Source organism: Phyllobates terribilis, unplaced genomic scaffold (genome assembly GCF_046119375.1).
Source record: "Phyllobates terribilis strain yellow unplaced genomic scaffold, ASM4611937v1 Scaffold_1__5_contigs__length_1240528914, whole genome shotgun sequence".
Classification (NCBI taxonomy): Eukaryota; Metazoa; Chordata; class Amphibia; order Anura; family Dendrobatidae; genus Phyllobates; species Phyllobates terribilis.
This window is the reverse complement of record NW_027362761.1, coordinates 746,639,300-746,658,436: the sequence shown is the minus strand read 5'-3', so window position 1 is coordinate 746,658,436 and position 19,137 is coordinate 746,639,300. Positions and strand designations below refer to the sequence as shown.

The following is a 19,137-nucleotide window of genomic DNA, read 5'->3' as shown; positions in this document are numbered from 1 at the left end:
GGACACACCTTCTCATTTACAGATTTTTCTGTATTTTCATGACTTTGAAAATTGTACATTCACACTGAAGGCATCAAAACTATGAATTAACACATGTGGAATTATATACTTAACAAAAAAAGTGTGAAACAACTGAAAATATGTCTTATATTCTAGGTTCTTCAAAGTAGCCACCTTTTACTTTGATGACTGCTTTGCACATTCTTGGCATTCTCTTGATGAGCTTCAAGAGGTAGTCACCGGAAATGGTCTTCCAACAATCTTGAAGGAGTTCCCAGAGATGCTTAGCACTTGTTGGCCCTTTTGCCTTCACTCTGCGGTCCAGCTCACCCCAATCCATCTCAATTGGGTTCAGATCTGGTGACTGTGGAGGCCAGGTCATCTGGCGTAGCACCCCATCACTCTCCTTCTGTATGTGTTCAGGGAGAAGGCTGAGCAGTTAAAGAATGTTGGCTCTGGAAGTAATTAGTGCAGAAACTGTGAGAAAACCACTATAAGTAAAAGTATTGTGTGAGTGCTTTTGACAATGGACTGAACGGACTTAAGGAGATGGAATTAACAGTACCTCCTTATAACTGACCAGGACGGTGGACATGTACAGTATGTAGGGTACAGAATTTGGGATGGAAAATGAACTGTTCAAATTGCAAGACAATTAAATCTAAATTCAGTTCACCAAATGCTCCTATTCTACCAGTTATAACAAAGACGCATGTGGTTGTTGGAGCTGCTAATACACCTCCACTCCCAGAGCTAATTACATGGGATGGGGAGGGGGAAGAGAGCAGTGAGAAGTGGGGGCTGTGCTGTATTGATTTCCCGAGCAATCGTAAAACAAATCTTATTAATTTGGAGTTTGGAAGGCATAGAAGAGAGCGTATTTCGCTCACAGGCATAAACTCCAGCAGCATCCCATAAAAATAAACAGTCCCTCTCGGGGTTAACAGGAAAACAAAAGATGAAATATAGCAGAGTCCTCTAGCCAGCAGGGCCTTTGCCAGCTGCAGATAGTCCTGTGAAGTTTCAGCAACACCAGTCCTCCGGTGTTGCTCTCTGGCATCAGCCACACACAGCCTGGAGACTTCAATCTCCAAACCACAGACTCCACCCAGGACCACAAACTGACTGAACATTTAAACCCTGTTCAGTCACACCCTGATGGGGAGGTATGGGGAATGACTTCCCTCCCATCTCTACGTCATTCCCATAAAACCACACAATTTAAAAGAGTAATCTCCCAGCATATAACATGCTGGCAGAAATTCAGTAGGAGAGCATCCTGAGTGACACATACCTCCCCTCGCATATAATACCAGTGACTCTGTCACAATGGGTATAGAGGGTTCAATATCCACTTTTTGTTTTGTAATTTAGATTTTATTTGTACAGGTCAAAAATGCAAAAATTGTCCTGGCTAACAGGGGCACAAAGTGTTGAATTTTTTTTCCCCTTGTCAATGGGGTGTGTATGGACGGTTCCCAACTTGTATCAAACAGGTGTCAATTGTGTCATAAAAGTGGAAGAATAACAGAGGAACAACACAATGCAGAGTTGAAAGAAAAGATGTCCCAGCCACGGTTTTTCATGAAAACCACAAGTAGTTACTAGAATAGATATGTCAGGAATGGTGGCAGATTCGCTTTAAAATTCCAGAGCAATATTTCGAAGTAGCATCTCAAGACCCATTCTCAGGCATTACTGTTAAATCAGAGATGCACTGCCCAAGTACAGGTTAAAATAACTAATTTTCCATTTTTTTTATTCAGGGTAATTGCTGCAGGGATGAAGATTGAACGACGTGATCAAAATATTTCAAAAGCAAAAGCAATTCTACACAAAAGAGACACTGGTAACGAGCGAAATCGAAAAAGGTTTGTTTAAATTTAAAAGAAAAATAACTAAAGAATTCGGTACAATTTTAACTAGTGTATTATATTATTGGTTTTAAAAAAGTACTATCAGCATTTTTTGAGATAACAAAAGGGAAAAAAAACATTTTGGAACTGTTTCATCCCTTCCAATAATGCATATCTTTCAGGTAAACATTTTTCATTAGGAAAGCAATTTAAGTTTTGCTGGTAATATTATTTTGAAAAACAAATTATACTTCCGTATTAGTTATTTTTTGGGTAAGTTCCCACAAAGGGAGCGCTTCCCATGGTTTTTGTGACATCGTTTTACTGTCATTTTCTGCTTGTTTCTTTCACTTCATTGAATAATGAAGAAACCAGTGGCAATTTTTTAAGCAAATCCGATGGCAAAATTCTCCAAAAGACATCCAATCATCTTCCAGGCATCTTTTGAGCTTTCACATTGACTTATATTACAAAGTAAAGAGCATTTTCAGAGCAGAAAACAATAAAAGATTGAATATGTCATTTCTTTTTAACAGCTTGGCGTTTTTAGAAACTTGAAACCTTTAAAAGACACTCAAAAACCTGAACATATGAACAGCAAGTCGTTTTTATGTAGGAATGTATATGTTCGTTCTCTTGAGCGTGTTCTCATCGACATAGTGTGCACATACCCTGAGTGAGATTTATTTAAATCTCAATCCCATTATGCATAAAAAAATCTGCAATGTAAATTGACTAGTGCTTTCCATTTGAAATTCACAGCATGTCAGTCTGTTCTGGGGATATTCTTGTATAGTTCACTGTTAGCAATGCCCCGTTTACGCAATGAAATACTGCAATGATATCCTGTAAATACAGCTGCGTTTTTCCTTCATTTTTTTTCAATATTTGAAGCATTTACATTTTGAGGGAATTTTTACCTTAAAAACCATCCTATGCCTTTGTGCAAGTAGTTTTGGGAAAACAGATCATACCTGGATATGTTCAAATAGGTAAAAATATTGCTCCATTTACCACTTGTTGCCCTGCTGAGGTAGATCATTGCCGTGATTAACTGATTCAATGACAGTAAGATACTGATTTATTGATTTGAGTATGTTTTGGATAGCACTATGGATATTCTTCTTATGTTTTATTAATATTCTCAAGGAAAGCAGCACTATACAAAATTGATATAGCAAAAGGGTGGAAGCCTCAGGGTAACGACCCAGTATCCTCCTTATACATACAGCAGCACTCCAGACTTGAGATATTGAAAAACTGTGGTCTTTATTCTCTCATGTATACGGGCCTTTTTGGCTCTTCCAACTGGGAGCCTTTCCGAAGCCATGAGTGCTTCGATTTTTGCTGTTTGACGTTATTAAAGGGAATCTGTCATCAGGTTTTTGCTATGTAATCTGAAGACACCATGAGGTAGGGGTTAAAACACAGATTTCCATGATCCTTTCTTATCAAGCTCCTTACTTTTGTTTACTTGTATTGATTGTTTTAGCACCAGGAACTTATCATTGCTGGGACCACAGCAGTGTGTGCCTGGAAGTCTGAGATGGCCCTTCTGTGATCAGCAGCTCACTGTCTATAGACATTATACATACAGAGTCTGGGGTGGGCGGGGTTAGCTCTGCTGCATTGCTTAATGTAAAAATTATGATTGTGTCAGAACCACTGCACCCAGTAATCTAAGTGATACATTGTTAGATTCATGGTCTCTTTGTCTACCAGACTGCTCTCAGATGAGGTATCAAAAAACTGCTGACAGATTCCCTTTAATAGCTATTATAAAAATAAAGTCACTTCTATACTGAATAAGTCCATAAAAAAATTGGATTTGTAAATTTCCTTGAAAAATGAAAAATGCTGCTAAATTTAAACCTTTCTAACATCCTAACCTAATAAAAGGATGATGGAAAATTGACACTGATATAAAGTAAATATGCAGAAAATATTGTTTATTAACCACTTCGCACCAGAGCCTGTTTTTGCCTTCGTGACCGGGCCAATTTTTTCAATTCTGACCACTGTCAATTTATGAGGTAATTACTCTGGAACGCTTCAACGGATTCCCCTGATTCTGAGAATGTTTTTTCGTGACATATTGTACTTCATGATAGTGGTAAAATTTCTTCGATATCACTTGCATTTATTTGTGAAAAAATCGGAAATTTGGCGAAAATTTTGAAAATTTTGCAATTTTCAAACTTTGAATTTTCATGCCCTTAAATCATTGAGATATGTCACACAAAATAGTTAATAAACAACATTTCCCACATGTCTACTTCACATCAGCACAATTTTGGAACCAAATTTTTTTTTGTTAGGAAGCTATAAGGGTTAAAAGTTGACCAGCGATTTCTCATTTTTACAACAAAATTTACAAAAACATTTTTTTAGGGACCACATCTTATTTTAAGTGACTTTGAGGGGCCTTTATGACAGAACATATCCCAAAAGTGATACCATTATAAAAACTGCACCCCTCAAGGTGCTCAAAACAACATTCAAGAAGTTTATTAACCCTTCAGGTGCTTCACAGGAATTTTTGGAATGTGGAAGAAAACAATGAACATTTAACTTTTTTTCACAAAACTGCTACTTTAACCTCAAATTTTTAATTTTCACAAGGGCAGCCAGAAAAAATGGACTTCAAAATGTGTTGTGCAATTTATCCTGAGCACGCTGATACCCCATATGTGGTGCAAAGCCACTGTTTGGGCGCACGGCATGGCTCGGAAGGTAAGGAGCGCCATTTGTCTTTTGGAATGGAAATTTGACTGGAATCGATAGCGGACGCTATGTTGCATTTGGAGAGCCCCTGAGGTGCCTAAACAGAGGAAACCCCCAACAAGTGACCCCATTTTGGAAACTAGACCCCTCAAGGAACTTATCTAGATGTGTGGTGAGCACCTTGAACCCCCAGGGGCTTCACAGAATTTTATAATGTTGAAGTGTGAAAATAAAAAAACACATTTTTAACACAAAACTGCTACTTTAGCCTCAAATTTTTAATTTTCACAAGGGCAGCCAGAAAAAATGGACCCCAAAATGTGTTGTGCAATTTCTCCTGAGCACGCTGATACCCCATATGTGGTGCAAAGCCACTGTTTGGGCGCACGGCATGGCTCAGAAGGTAAGGAGCGCCATTTGACTTTTGGAATGGAAATTTGACTGGAATCGATAGTGGACGCCATGTTGCATTTGGAGAGCCCCTGAGGTGCCTAAACAGAGGAAATCCCCAACAAGTGACCGAATTTTACAATCTACTCCTCTGTATAAATTAATCTAGTGGTGGGAAAATAAATAGATAGGTAAATGGTCACTAAACCCATAGATGAATTCCCAGAGAGGTGTCATTTCCAAAATGAGGTCACTTCAGGGGGGATTCTGCTGTTCTTGCACTTTTCAGAGGCGCTAAGTACCAGAACTAAAGAATCCCCCCTGAAGTGACCCCATTTTGGAAATGACACCCCTCTGGGAATTCATCTATGGGTTTAGTGACCATTTTAACTAAATGGATGATTTCCAGAAGCAACCCCCTGGAAATTAAGTGAGCTCTACTCGAATGTGTCATTCACTAAATGAACCAAATGTTTGAATGACAAATTGGGATACATTTTTACAGTTTAAAAACGTGGTTCTGTGTGGAAGATTTTAAAGCAGTCAGTGACGCATAAGGCTGGCAATGATGGGCATTGTGGGCAATAGTAGCGGGTATCACGCCTCATTCCTCTCTTAGTACATACACGACATCTTTTCTGGCGGTTCCTTCTTGTTTCCGTTGCTGGAATAAGTGCAATAAAATGTCGCTCAGTGAGTCTTTTCACATCCTCAGATTCTAATGGATGAGCGGGGCTAACACTTTGAAAAACAAGATTTTCAATTACCTTTTCTTGATAATCAAGAAAAGGATCGGAATTTCCTGCTTTTTTGTACAACACAAAAGAATTGTATGTGGCCACCTGAAACAAATAAATAACCAACTTTTTATACCAGGTATAGGACTTTCTTGATACCTGGTATGGCTGTAGAACCTGGTCTGCAAGGTCCACACCCCCCATGTGTTTGTTGTAGTCAATGACTGACACAGGTTTTTGCTTCGGAGTGGTGGATCCTAGTTCTACAGTGGCCCTTGTGGCATCTGTGTGGATCGAGCTGAGGACAAAAATATCCCTCTTATCCCTATATTTCAGGGCAAGCAGCTCTCCGTTGCATACAGCCCCTGACTGCCCCTTTTGAAACTTTTGGTTGACCAATGGTTGTGGAGACCCCTGACGGTTTTTACGGATGGTCCCACAAGCCCCGATGTTGTGTTCAACCAGACTTTTAAATAGGGGTATGTAATAATTGTCCACATATAGATTTTAGCCTTTTGGAAAAAATGGACTTATCAGCTCCCAAACAATTTTTCCAGATGTCCCCAGATAAGTAGGGCATCCTGGTGGGTTTAGTTGGCTATCTTTCCCCTCATATATGCGAAAAGTGGATGTGTATCCTGTTGAACTTTTCACATTTTATAGATCTTTATTCCAAACCTTGCCCTTTTAGATGGGATAAATTGCTTGAGGTGCAGTCTTCCTTTGAATTTTACAAGGGACTCATCTATAGAAATATTTTGTGTTGGGGTGTAGAGCCTTAAGAATTTTTCTGACAAATTTTCAATGATGGGTCTAATTTTATATAACCTGTCATGTTCTGGGGCATTTCTGGGCAGGCATTGACTATTGTCGTTAAAATGCCAAAACCGCATGAGCATTTCATAACAGGTCCTAGTAAGAACGACTGAAAACATAGGGGTGGCTTGAACAGGGTGGTTGGACCAGTAGGATCGAATGCTCGGTTTTTTAACAAGCCCCATGGCAAATGTAAGTCCTAAAAATTTTTTTATTTCCGGGACATTAGTTGGTGTCCATAAATTTGCCCTAGCATAGTAACATCGGGGATTCGGGCTTATGAATTGGGATGCGTATAAATTTGTTTGCACGACAATATGCTCTAGCAAGCTGTCTGCAAAAAACAAATAAAAAAAATGAATTGGTCCAAAATCTTCCACCTCCACATTTATACCAGGAATGGCGTTGAAATCAGGGCTGAATGGAGCAGTCGAATCCGAAGCCTCCCATCTGGGAAATGCTAGATCATGTGGCAAAGCCCCTTGTACACTGGCGTGCGCCAATTCACTAGTAGCAGGGACAGCGCTTGTACTGGGCAGTGTTCCCTGATTTGGAGACGTTTCTCCAGTAGGGATATTTGCCCCTATTGCTGTACTGGTCCTTGGGCTTGAGGATGGACCAGAATCACTGCTCATTTCTAAGCACTCAGTGTCGCCGCTACTAAAGCCCTCAAAATCCATATCTCCATCTGAGATTGCACTGTCATCAGTGTCAGAACATAGCAGGGCATACACCTCCTCTGCGGTATAAGTCTGACGGGCCATTTTATTTTTATATTTTTTGACTGGACTGAACGGACCGGACTGAACGGACCGGACTGACCGGACTGGACTGACCGGACTGGACTGACCGGACTGACTGACTGGCAGGACTGACTGACAGGACTGACAGGACTGACTGATCTTACAGGACAGACTGACTGACAGGACTGACTGATCTGACAGGACTGACTGACTGACAGGACTGACTGATCTGACAGGACTGACTGACTGACAGGACTGACTGATCTGACAGGACTGACTGATCTGACAGGATTGACTAACCCTAACCTTACTTTCTTTTTTGATTTTTTTTTTTCACTTTTACAGTGGCAAGGCTGACAGCTCTTGTCACACTGTTTCTCCTCTGCTCTCTCACTGAGATTGGAGGAGAAACAGTGTATTTATCAGGCAGATCGCCCGGGAAAGTTTGTTGCTAAAACAAACTTCCCTAGTGATCTCTCTGATTGGCTGGTGTGACGCTGACATCATCGAAACCTGAGCCAATCAGGTCTCCATGATGTCAGAGGTCACAGCACCGGGATCCCCGCCGCTGCTAAGGTATGTGGGGGGTCCCGATCGCCGACCACCAGCTGTCACTATCTTTTAAATGCCGCGATCGCTATGGATCGCGGCATCTAGAAGATAGGAACAGGTTAACATCATGGGGACCTGATCCAATCAAGTCCCCATGATGCCACATGTCAGAGCTGTCGCTCTGAACCGGTACTGCAGCGCTTGCAGGACCCTGGGGGTCCTGATCGCTGCGGGACCACCCACCGTTTTTAAACGTCGGCGCTGCACAGAGCCCAGCAAGCACCGACGTTTATTTACAGTGGGGCGTCGCGAAGCGGTTAACTAGTTTGTTTGGCACATCTAGCTGATTTAAGATTGGAAACATTTAAAATGTGAAAATTTTTAACTTTTCTAAAAAAAATTGTCAAATTTTATGTTCATTAAAAAAAACACAAAACGTATCGACCTTAATTTGCTAGTCATATAAAATACAATGTGTCGCAAAAAAATCTCAAAATTTATGGGATATGTTCAAATATTCTAGAAATATTACCTCATCAAGTGGCACAGACTTGAAAAATTGGATTTTGTCGTTAATAGTGTTCTTCGAGAATGATAAAATGGCATTCCTGATATAATTCAAACTGCAGCCGATCGTGGTCACATCTTAGAACAGCCTGCAAACTGAAGATATAAAGCTCCAGAGACCTGTGTGTCAATTGACAAGAGCTGTTGGCGGCCAGGACCAGGGCTGTAATATGTGAAGAAATATATCTCTTTGTCACTGAGCACAAAGTTGAGTTATCTCCAGGTTCATCCTCCTCAATATTTGTTTGTTAGTTAGTTGAGCACAGTCAGAATCCTACACTGATATAAAGCTGTAAGACTGACAGAAGAGGATGGACTTCAAGATCTCCTGAAGAAGAACATGACTTAAAACCTTTCTTCACACATCATAGCTCTATTTCTGGTAGCTGACTGTATGTGTGATACAGCTCTTGTCAGTTGAGAGGATACACAGGTCTCGGGAGCTGTGTGTCTTCAGTCTGCAGACCATACTGACATGTGACTAGGATAGGCTGACGTTTGAATTATATAAGGGGCTCCATTTTATATCATTCTTGGAGAACTCCTTTAAAATCAAAATTTGCTCCATTACTAAGGCGTTAAAAAAATGTCAGGATGTACAGTATATATCACCTTTCATAATATTGTAAAGCAGAGAGAAGTACGGAATGCGAGTAGGGGTCCCAAAATAGAGTTTAAATTGTTTTGAGAATTTTTCCGCTATACATTCTAGGACTCATTCACAAAGCCGTGTTGCACATACAGTTGAAACCAGAAGTTTACATACACTATATAAAAAGACACATATGCATGTTTTTTCAATATCTGACATGAAATCAGAATAAACCTTTCCCGTTTTAGGTCAATTAGGATTACCATAATTTTTAATATTTGCCAAAAGCCAGAATAATGAGAGAGAGAGAGAATGTTTTAAGGCATTTTTATTACTTACTGCAAAGTCAAAAGTTTACATACATTTCATTAGTATTTGGTACCATTGCCCTTAAACTGAATGACTTGGGTCAAACATTTGGGATATCCTTCCACAAGCTTCTCACAATAGTTGGTCGGAATTTGGGCCCATTTCTCCTGGCAAAACTGGTTTAACTGATCCAGGTTTCTAGGTCGCCTTGCTCGCACTGCCTTTTCAGCTTTGCCCATAAATTTTCAATAGGATTGAGATGAGGGCTTTGTGATGGCCACTCCAAAACATTGACTTTGTTATCCTTAAGCCACTTTGTTACCATTTTGGCAGTATGTTTCGGGTCATTGTCCATTTGGAAGACCATTTTCCACCTAAGCTTTAACTTTCTGGCTGATGTCTTGAGCTGTTGCTTCAGTATTGCCAAATAATCTTCTTCTCTCTTGATGCCATCTATTTTGTGAAGCGCACCAGTCCCTCCTGCAGCAAAACAACCCCATAACTTGATGCTGCCTCCCCCGTGTTTCACAGTTTGGATGGTGTTCTTAGGCTTCCAATGTTATGTTCTGCTATCAGAGCTAAGGAAAGAGAGGAGATCTGTCCCTACGATAGAACTCAGCTTAATCCCTACGATGTAACAGGGAACCTGATCCTGCGATCAGACCTGCTAAAGTCCTAAGCTAGTCTGTACGGAGACCTATAGATGTGGGGGAGGAATCCCTACAAGTACTAAGGACTGGGAGGAATATGGGACACCTCCTAACAGAAATAGTAGCAGACAGACGAACAAACAAAATATATAGAACATAGAGGTCAGTAGACCAAGCAAACTAACAGAGCAAGACACAGAGCACAGGCTAGCTAGAAAGTAGATATACAATGAAGTCCAGCAAAGCCAGAAGGGCGGAGCAGGATTAAATAGGCCAACAAGGTCATGTGACCAGCAAAGGAAAAAAAAACTAAGAGCAAGGTTCTAACATCGAAGCTTCTCCTTTTTCCTCCAAATGTAACGATGGTCATTATGCCCAAAAAGTAAAATTTTAGTTTCAACAGACCACAGGACAAGTCTCCAAAAATTAAGGTCTTTGTTCCTGTGTGCATTTGCAAACATTAATCTGTTTTTTTATGTTTCTTTTGGAGTAATGACTTCTTCCAGACACAGTGGCCTTTCAGCCCATGTTGGCACAGTACTCGTTTTACTGTGGCTACTGACTCAATCTTACCAGCTTCCTCCATCATCTTCATAAGGTTATTTGCTTTTGTCCTTGGTTTGATATGCACATGTCGGACCAAAGTACATTTATCTCTGGGACACAACCCGTCTCCTTCCTGAGCGGTATGATGGCTGGACATTACCATCTTGTTTATACTTGCGTATAATTGTTTGTACAGATGAACGAGGCACCTTCAGGTATCTTGAAAATGTACCCAAGGATGAGCCAGACTTGTGCAAGTCCACAATTCTCTTCCTGATATCTTGACTGATTGCTTTAAACTTTCCCATGATGTTACACAAAGAAGCAGTGTGTTCAGGTGTCCATTAAAATACATCCACAGATGTGTCTGTAATTAACTCAGATCTTGCCAAAAAATCTATCAGAAGCTTCCAAACACATGACATCATCATTTGGGAAGTACAGAATTGTTTAAAGAGAGAAGCTCTGGAGAGGGACAAAAGTGCACACAAAATAGGGCAATACCGTCTGGCAAGGAGTAGGTATAATCAATGGTAGCACTCACCTAAAGGTGTTGTGTGCAGGCACAACACCTATAAATGCATCAAAAGCAGCTGCTGCTGCCCTGTGGCTGGAGGAAATGGTTGTTCCAGAGGTAATGGCAAAAAATGGAAGCTGGCACGTTTAGGCGGGAAAGAAGAGGCTTGGGATTCCAAGATGGTTTTTATTAATACCAACGCGTTTCTGCGCTGGACGGGTGCCTTTCTCAAGGTATAAAAAGGTTTTTATACCTTGAGAAAGGTGCCGATCTGGTGCAGAAGCGCGTTGGTATTAATAAAAACCATCTTGGAATCCCAAGCATCTTCTTTCCTGCAGCACAGCCCGCCTAAACTTGCCAGCTTCCATTTTTTAGCAGAATTGTTTAAAGGCATAGTATGTAATCTTATTGTATGTAAACTTTTGACTTTGCAGTAAGTAATAAAAATGCCTTAAAACATTCTCTCTCTCTCATTACTCTGGCATTTGGCAAATATAAAAAATTATGAGGTGAATAAACAAAAAAAGCAGCCTCACCGTGTCCTATTTATATGACTCAGTCCGTCTTACAATATTGTGGGTCTCCAACTAGTAGCCGTGACTTACGGCTTCACATAGGAAAATAATTTTGGTGAGTCCCAAAAATAATTAAAATCCTCAATTTTTTTCAAAATAATTTAAAAGATCATACAGGTTGGGAATACATCTCAACGTGTTTCTGGCAAAAAGCCAACGCGTTCAGATGTATTCCCAACCTGTATGATCTTTTAAATTATTTTGAAATAAATTGAGGATTTTAATTATGTTCGGGACTCACCAAAATTATTTTCCTATAAAAAATTATGGTAATCCTAATTGACCTAAAATTGTACAATTCTGTACAGTTTTGTACAATTTATGTGGTAATAACTTTGTAATGCTTCAACAAATCCCACTGAATCTGAGAATGTTTTCTCATGACATATAGTACTTCATGATAGTGGTAGAATTTGTTCAGTAAGACTTGAGTTTATTTGTGAAAAAATTGGAAATTTGGTGAAAATTTAGAAAGAGAGTTATGTGACACAAAATAGTTAATAAATAACATTTCTCACATGTCTACTTTACAACACAATTTGTGAAAAATATTTTTTGTGTTAGGAAGTTATAAGGGTTAAAATTTGACCAACGATTTCTCATTTTTCTAGCAAAATTTATAAACCCAATTTTTTAAGGGACCACATTACATTTGAAGTGACTTTGAGGTGCATATATGACAAAAAATACCCAAATTGACACCCTTCTAAAAACTGCACCTCTCAAGGTGCTCAAAACCACATTCAAGATGTATATTAACCCTTCAGGTGCTGCACAAGAACTGAAGCAATGTGGAAGGAAAATATGAACATTTAACTTTTTTTCACAAAAATAATAATTTAGACCCCAATTATTTTATTTTTTTCAAGGGGAACAGGAGAAAATGAACCCCAAAATTTGTTGTGCAATTTCTCCTGAGCACGCCAATACCCAATATGGGGGTGGGGACTACTGTTTGGGCACACATGAGGGTGTAACGGGTCTGGGAGGTGGAACCTCTGTGCAACTATACAAGGGGGCAGTCCTTGTAAGGAAGCGGGTGGCTCCCAGGGAAGACGGGCAGGTAGTCACGGCAAGTGACAGGGACAGTCTCTGGGTAGAGGGGCAGGTAGTCACGGCAAGTGACAGGGACAGTCTCTGGGTAGAGGGGCAGGTAGTCACGGCAAGTGACAGGGACAGTCTCTGGGTAGTAGGACGTGTACTCACGGCAAGTGACAGGGACAGTCTCTGGGTAGAAGGACAGCAGGCATGTGGCTGGTGAGCGCTCCCAGGTGAGCGGGCGAGAGTCTCTGGACGGGCAGGTGGTCACGGCAAGTGACGGCGGAGTCTCCAGGTAGGCTAACAGACAGGTAGCAGGTGAGCACTCCCAGGTGAGCAGGCAAGAGTCTCTGGACAGGCAGGTGGTCACGGCAAGTGACGGCGGAGCCTCCAGGTAGGCTAGCAGGCAGGTAGCAGATGAGCGCTCCCAGGTGAGCAGGCAAGAGTCTCTGGACAGGCAGGTGGTCACGGCAAGTGACGGCGGAGCCTCCAGGTAGGCTAGCAGGCAGGTAGCAGATGAGCGCTCCCAGGTGAGCGGACAGGCTGGTCCATAGACAGACTGACAGGTGTCGGAAGGCAGACCGTCGGACCGCAGGCTAGCAAGCAGGTAAACGGATATCAGGCAGGTATCAAGCAGGAATCTGGCAGGTAACTGGCTGGTAACTGGTAACGGGACCTGAGGGCTGAAGCAGAGTGAAGGCTTTGCAACAACATTGCTCGGGCACCTCCATTTTGGAGGAGGTGCCTTATATATGGGAAGTCCTCCGGCAATTGGCCGGGGACTCCTTAGGACGGCGCGCGAGGTCCCTTTAAGAGAGGGGGAGCGCGCGCGCGCGTGCCCTAAGCACACTGCTGGGGAAGGAGCGCGTGCCGGAAGCAGCGGGGAGAGAAGTGCTGGAGGACGCCAGGAGCGGGGAGGTGAGAGGGACGGCATCTCTGCCTAGTACGGGGCAGAGACGCCGATGCTACAGTACCCCCCCCCCTTTAGGCCCCCTCTTTTTTTGGCCAGAAAGAAATTTTTCAAGGAGAAGCGAGGCGTTGATGTTCTCCCTGGGTTCCCAAGTTCTCTCCTCAGGACCAAACCCCCTCCAATCTACCAGAAAAAAGGTCTTTCCTCTTACCCTCTTGGAGGCCAGAATACTCTCTACCTCAAAGACGTCATCAGCGGAAACCGGAGCAGGAGGAGCACCTGGATTATTGGAAAAAGAGTTAAAGACAACGGGTTTGAGGAGAGATACGTGGAAGGATTTGGGAATCCGTAGGGTGGCCAGGAGTTTTAATTTGTAGGCCACAGGGTTAATTTGCCTGAGGACTTCGAAGGGACCAGTGAATCAAGGGCCCAGCTTGTAGGAGGGTACTTTGAGCCGCACATGTTTGGACGAGAGCCAAACCTTGTCTCCCGGACGGAATTGAGGTGGATCCAGACGTCTCTTATCAGCATATCTCCTCATCCGCTCAGAGAACAGAAGAAGAGCGGACCTGGTACTCTCCCAAATAGTAGAAAATTCGCTGACAAGAGACTCCGCAGCAGGGTTGTCCACAGAAATGGAGACAGGAAGCGGAATCCGGGGGTGCTGGCCATAGACAATAAAGAACGGGGACTTGGAAGAGGATTCGCTCTCGTGGTTATTATAAGAGAACTCGGCCCAAGGAAGGAGGTCCACCCAATCAGAATGGTGGGCATTAACAAAGTGCCGGAGATAGCTGGTAAGGATCTGATTGATCCGCTCCACTTGACCATTGGACTGAGGGTGGTAAGCGGAGGAGAAGTCCAGGGTGACGTCCAGCAGTTTACATGTGGCTCTCCAGAAGCGTGAGGTAAACTGAACCCCTCGATCCGACACAATGTGGAGGGGTAGGCCATGGAGACGGAAGATATGGCGAATAAAGTCCTTAGCCAGCTCAGGTGCAGACGGAAGACCAGGCAGGGGAATGAAGTGGGACATTTTAGAGAAGCGGTCCGCGACCACCCAAATGACAGTACACCCGGCAGAGACAGGAAGATCGGTAATGAAGTCCATAGCGATGTGTTGCCACGGGGCAACGGGTATGGGAAGCGGCAGGAGATGACCAGCTGGTAAGTGTCTGGGAATTTTGTTGCGGCCACAAGAAGAACAGGCAGAGACGAAGTCTACCACATCCTTACGCAGGGTAGACCACCAGTAATGCCGGGAAATGAGTAGGAAGGTCTTCTTTTGGCCGGCATGGCCAGCTAGTTTAGAAGAATGACCCCAGCGAAGAACCCTCTCATGGTCTGGAGGCGCCACGAACGTCTTGCCGGGTGGAAGACGAGTCAAATCCAAGGGGGCCACCACATTCATCACCTTGGAGGGGTCGATAATGTGCATAGGCTCCTCCTCTTGGTCGGAGGACAGGAAGGATCGGGACAAGGCATCAGCTTTGACATTTTTGTCCGCCGGGCGGAAATGAAGGATGAAATCGAAGCGGGCAAAGAACAAAGACCACCGGGCCTGACGTGGATTAAGTCTCTGGGCATTTTGGAGATATGCCAGGTTCTTGTGATCCGTATAGATGATCACCGGGTATAGAGCCCCTTCAAGCAGGTAACGCCACTCCTCCAGCGCCAATTTAACGGCAAGCAGTTCTCGGTCTCCTATGGAGTAATTGCGCTCAGAGGAGGAGAAGATTTTAGAGAAAAAGCTGCAGGTTACCATTCTCCCGGAGGAAGACTTCTGGGTGAGCACCGCTCCGGCTCCAGAGGAGGAGGCATCAACCTCCAGGAAGAACTGTTTGTTGCAGTCCGGACAGTGCAGCACAGGGGCAGAGGAGAAGGCTTGTTTCAGGGAAAGGAAGGCCTCCTCAGCTTCGGATGACCATACCTTGGGATTTGCTCCCTTACGGGTGAGCGCAGATATGGGCGCAGTCCGTGACGAGAAGTGAGGAATGAAGAGACGATAGTAATTAGCGAAGCCCAGGAATCACTGTATCGCCTTCAAGCCCTCCGGATGGGGCCACTTTAGGACAGCAGAGAGCTTCTCGGGATCCATTCGCAAGCCTGTCTGGGAGATAACATAGCCCAGGAAAGGAAGAGAGGTCTGCTCAAAAAGGCACTTCTCATATTTAGCATAGAGGTGGTTCTGCCTGAGCCTAAGCAGGACCTGACGAACATCCCTCCGGTGTGTGGGAAGATCCGGAGAGAAGACCAAGATGTCGTCCAGGTATACCACCACGCAGGAGTAAAGAAGGTCACGGAAGATGTCGTTGACCAGTTCTTGGAAGACGGCGGGAGCATTGCAGAGACCGAAGGGCATCACACGGTACTCATAGCGTCCGTCCCGGGTATTAAATGCTGTTTTCCACTCGTCTCCCTGACGGATACGGACCAGGTTATACGCTCCACGTAGATCCAGCTTGGAGAAGATCCTGGCGCCTTTAAGACGATCAAATAACTCAGAGATGAGCGGAAGTGGGTATTTATTTTTAACCGTGATCAGATTGAGTCCTCTATAGTCAATACAGGGGCGTAGCGAGCCGTCTTTCTTTTTGACAAAGAAGAATCCGGCTCTAGCCGGGGAGGTAGATTTCCGGATAAATCCCCTAGCCAGATTCTCTTCAATGTACTCAGACATGGCCCGGGTCTCGGCTGCAGACAACAGGTAGATACGCCCACGGGGAGGAGTGGTGCCAGGTACCAGGTCGATCGGGCAGTCATATGGCCTATGGGGTGGCAACATCTCTGCTTCCGTCTTACCGAAGACGTCCGCATAGGGCCAGTAAGGAGCCGGGAGACCTGGTAAATTAGCTGGAGTTGGCGGAGGGCGAGCTGGGCGGACCGGAACCAGGCAGGTCCTATGGCAGTCTGGACCCCATCGGAGTACTTCACCGGATCGCCAGTTCAATACGGGTTCGTGTGTCTGGAGCCAAGGTAGACCTAGCAACAGGGAGTGAGAAAGTCCGGACAACACATGGAATGAGATTTCCTCAGAGTGCAGCATTCCCACCTGCAGGGTTATGGGTTCAGTGACGAGCAGGATGGTCTCTGAGAGAAGTCTTCCATCCACGGAGGCAACTGATAATGGTTCAGCCAGGGACTTGATAGGAATACGGTATCTCTCTACCAGAGACTGGGAGATGAGGTTTCCAGCAGCTCCAGAATCCAGGTGGGCGAGTTCAAAGTGACGGTTTTCTCCCCAAGCAATAGAGACCAGTAAAGTCAGAGACGGAGAGGGCTTACTTTTGTCTAGGACGACCTCTCCGAGCGGTCCTAGACACTGGCGTTTCCCGGCTTCTCCGGGCAGGAACGGATGAAGTGCTCCATACTGCCACAATAGAAACAGCTTCCCTCGGCTCGGCGAGATTCTTGGCGAGATCTGCCCATCTTGGTCTGGTCGATCTGCATAGGTTCAGGCGAGAGCGCCCGCGGAGTGACCGATTGAGAGGCAGGTCTCAGGGAAGTAGGAGCAGAGCAAGAAAAGTCTTTTTCCCAGGTAGTCTCTTTGGCACGTTCTTGGAACCGGATGCCAATCCGGGTAGCTAGTGACACCAGGTCATCCAGAGTGGTAGGAATGTCCCGACCAGCTAACTCGTCCTTAATCCGACCGGAAAGACCCTCCCAGAAGACGGACACCAGGGCCTCATTTTCCCAGGCAAGCTCAGAAGCGAGGGTGCGGAACCGTATGGCATATTGGCCCACGGTGAGACTCTCTTGGTGAAGACGTAGCAGAGAGGAGGCAGAAGAGGTTTTCCGTCCAGGTTCATCGAAGACTTTCCGGAAAGCAGCGAGGAAAGACGGCAGGTCGGACACCAGGGGATCCCCTCTCTCCCACAGGGGATTTAGCCATGCCAGTGCCTCCCCAGTGAGATGGGACATGATGAAGGCCACCTTGGCCCGGTCGGAGATGAACTGGTATGCCAATAGCTCAAAGTGCAGGGTGCACTGGTTTATGAAACCCCGAGCTAAAGTAGGTTCGCCGGCAAAGCGTGGAGGTGCCAGAAGCCGAGGTCCATAGTCGGGTACCAGGAAGGGACTGGATTGCGGTACCGCAGGAATTGGCACGGCTGGACCAGAGGTAGACCTAGACAAGTCACACAATGCGCCTAGACGAGAGTTAACGGACCGTAGATAGGACAGTACCACCTCCTGCTGAGTTTTCTGACGTAAGACTTCCTGGTGCAGATCGGAGATCTGGGGGCCACCGGGTTCCATGGCCGGAGCAAACTGTAACGGGTCTGGGAGGTGGAACCTCTGTGCAACTATACAAGGGGGCAGTCCTTGTAAGGAAGCGGGTGGCTCCCAGGGAAGACGGGCAGGTAGTCACGGCAAGTGACAGGGACAGTCTCTGGGTAGAGGGGCAGGTAGTCACGGCAAGTGACAGGGACAGTCTCTGGGAAGAGGGGCAGGTAGTCACGGCAAGTGACAGGGACAGTCTCTGGGTAGTAGGACGGGTACTCACGGCAAGTGACAGGGACAGTCTCTGGGTAGAAGGACAGCAGGCAGGTGGCTGGTGAGCGCTCCCAGGTGAGCGGGCAAGAGTCTCTGGACGGGCAGGTGGTCACGGCAAGTGACGGCGGAGCCTCCAGGTAGGCTAGCAGACAGGTAGCAGGTGAGCGCTCCCAGGTGAGCAGGCAAGAGTCTCTGGACAGGCAGGTGGTCACGGCAAGTGGCGGCGGAGCCTCCAGGTAGGCTAGCAGGCAGGTAGCAGATGAGCGCTCCCAGGTGAGCGGGCAGGCTGGTCCATAGACAGACTGACAGGTGTCGGAAGGCAGACCGTCGGACCGCAGGCTAGCAAGCAGGTAAACGGATATCAGGTAGGTATCAAGCAGGAATCTGGCAGGTAACTGGCTGGTAACTGGTAACGGGACCTGAGGGCTGAAGCAGAGTGAAGGCTTTGCAACAACATTGCTCGGGCACCTCCATTTTGGAGGAGGTGCCTTATATATGGGAGGTCCTCCGGCAATTGGCCGGGGACTCCTTAGGACGGCGCGCGAGGTCCCTTTAAGAGAGGGGGAGCGCGCGCGCACCCTAAGCACACTGCCGGGGAAGGAGCGCGTGCCGGAAGCTGCGGGGAGAGAAGTGCTGGAGGACGCCGCGCCAGGAGCGGGGAGGTGAGAGGGACGGCGTCTCTGCCTAGTACGGGGCAGAGACGCCGATGCTACAGAGGGCTTAGAAGGGAAGGAACACCACTTGACTTTTTGAACGCAAAATTGGCTGGAATCGAGAGTCGATGCCATGTCGCGTTTGGAGAGCTCCTGATGTGCCTAAACTGTGGAAGCCCCCCAAAATTGAGCCCATTTTGGAAACTAGAACCCCTCACTGAACTTATTTAGATATGTGGTGGGCACCGTGAACCCCCAAGTGCTTCAGAGAAATTTATAATGTTGAGCTATGAAAATGAAATCACATTTTTTCCTCAAAAATGTTCTTTGAGCCCCAAAAATTAATATTTTCACAAGGGTAACAAGGAAAAATAAACCATACAATTGTTGTGCAATTTCTCTTGAGTATGCTGATTCAACATATGTGGAGGAAAACTACTGTTTGGGCGCACAGCATAGCTCGGAAGG

At 45.2% G+C, this 19,137-nt stretch overlaps 1 protein-coding gene across 3 annotated transcripts in view; it reads left to right on the top strand.

The window, feature by feature from the left end:
• Window positions 1–19,137, top strand: part of LOC141170712 (beta-1,4-galactosyltransferase 1-like) — a 551,684-nt gene that overhangs the window by 514,513 nt on the left and 18,034 nt on the right. For all 3 annotated transcript variants that reach the window (XM_073655180.1, XM_073655178.1, XM_073655179.1), the window contains one exon: window positions 1,767–1,871. In XM_073655180.1, the coding sequence (XP_073511281.1) occupies window positions 1,767–1,871 (105 nt within the window). The remainder of the gene's footprint in view (window positions 1–1,766; window positions 1,872–19,137) is intronic.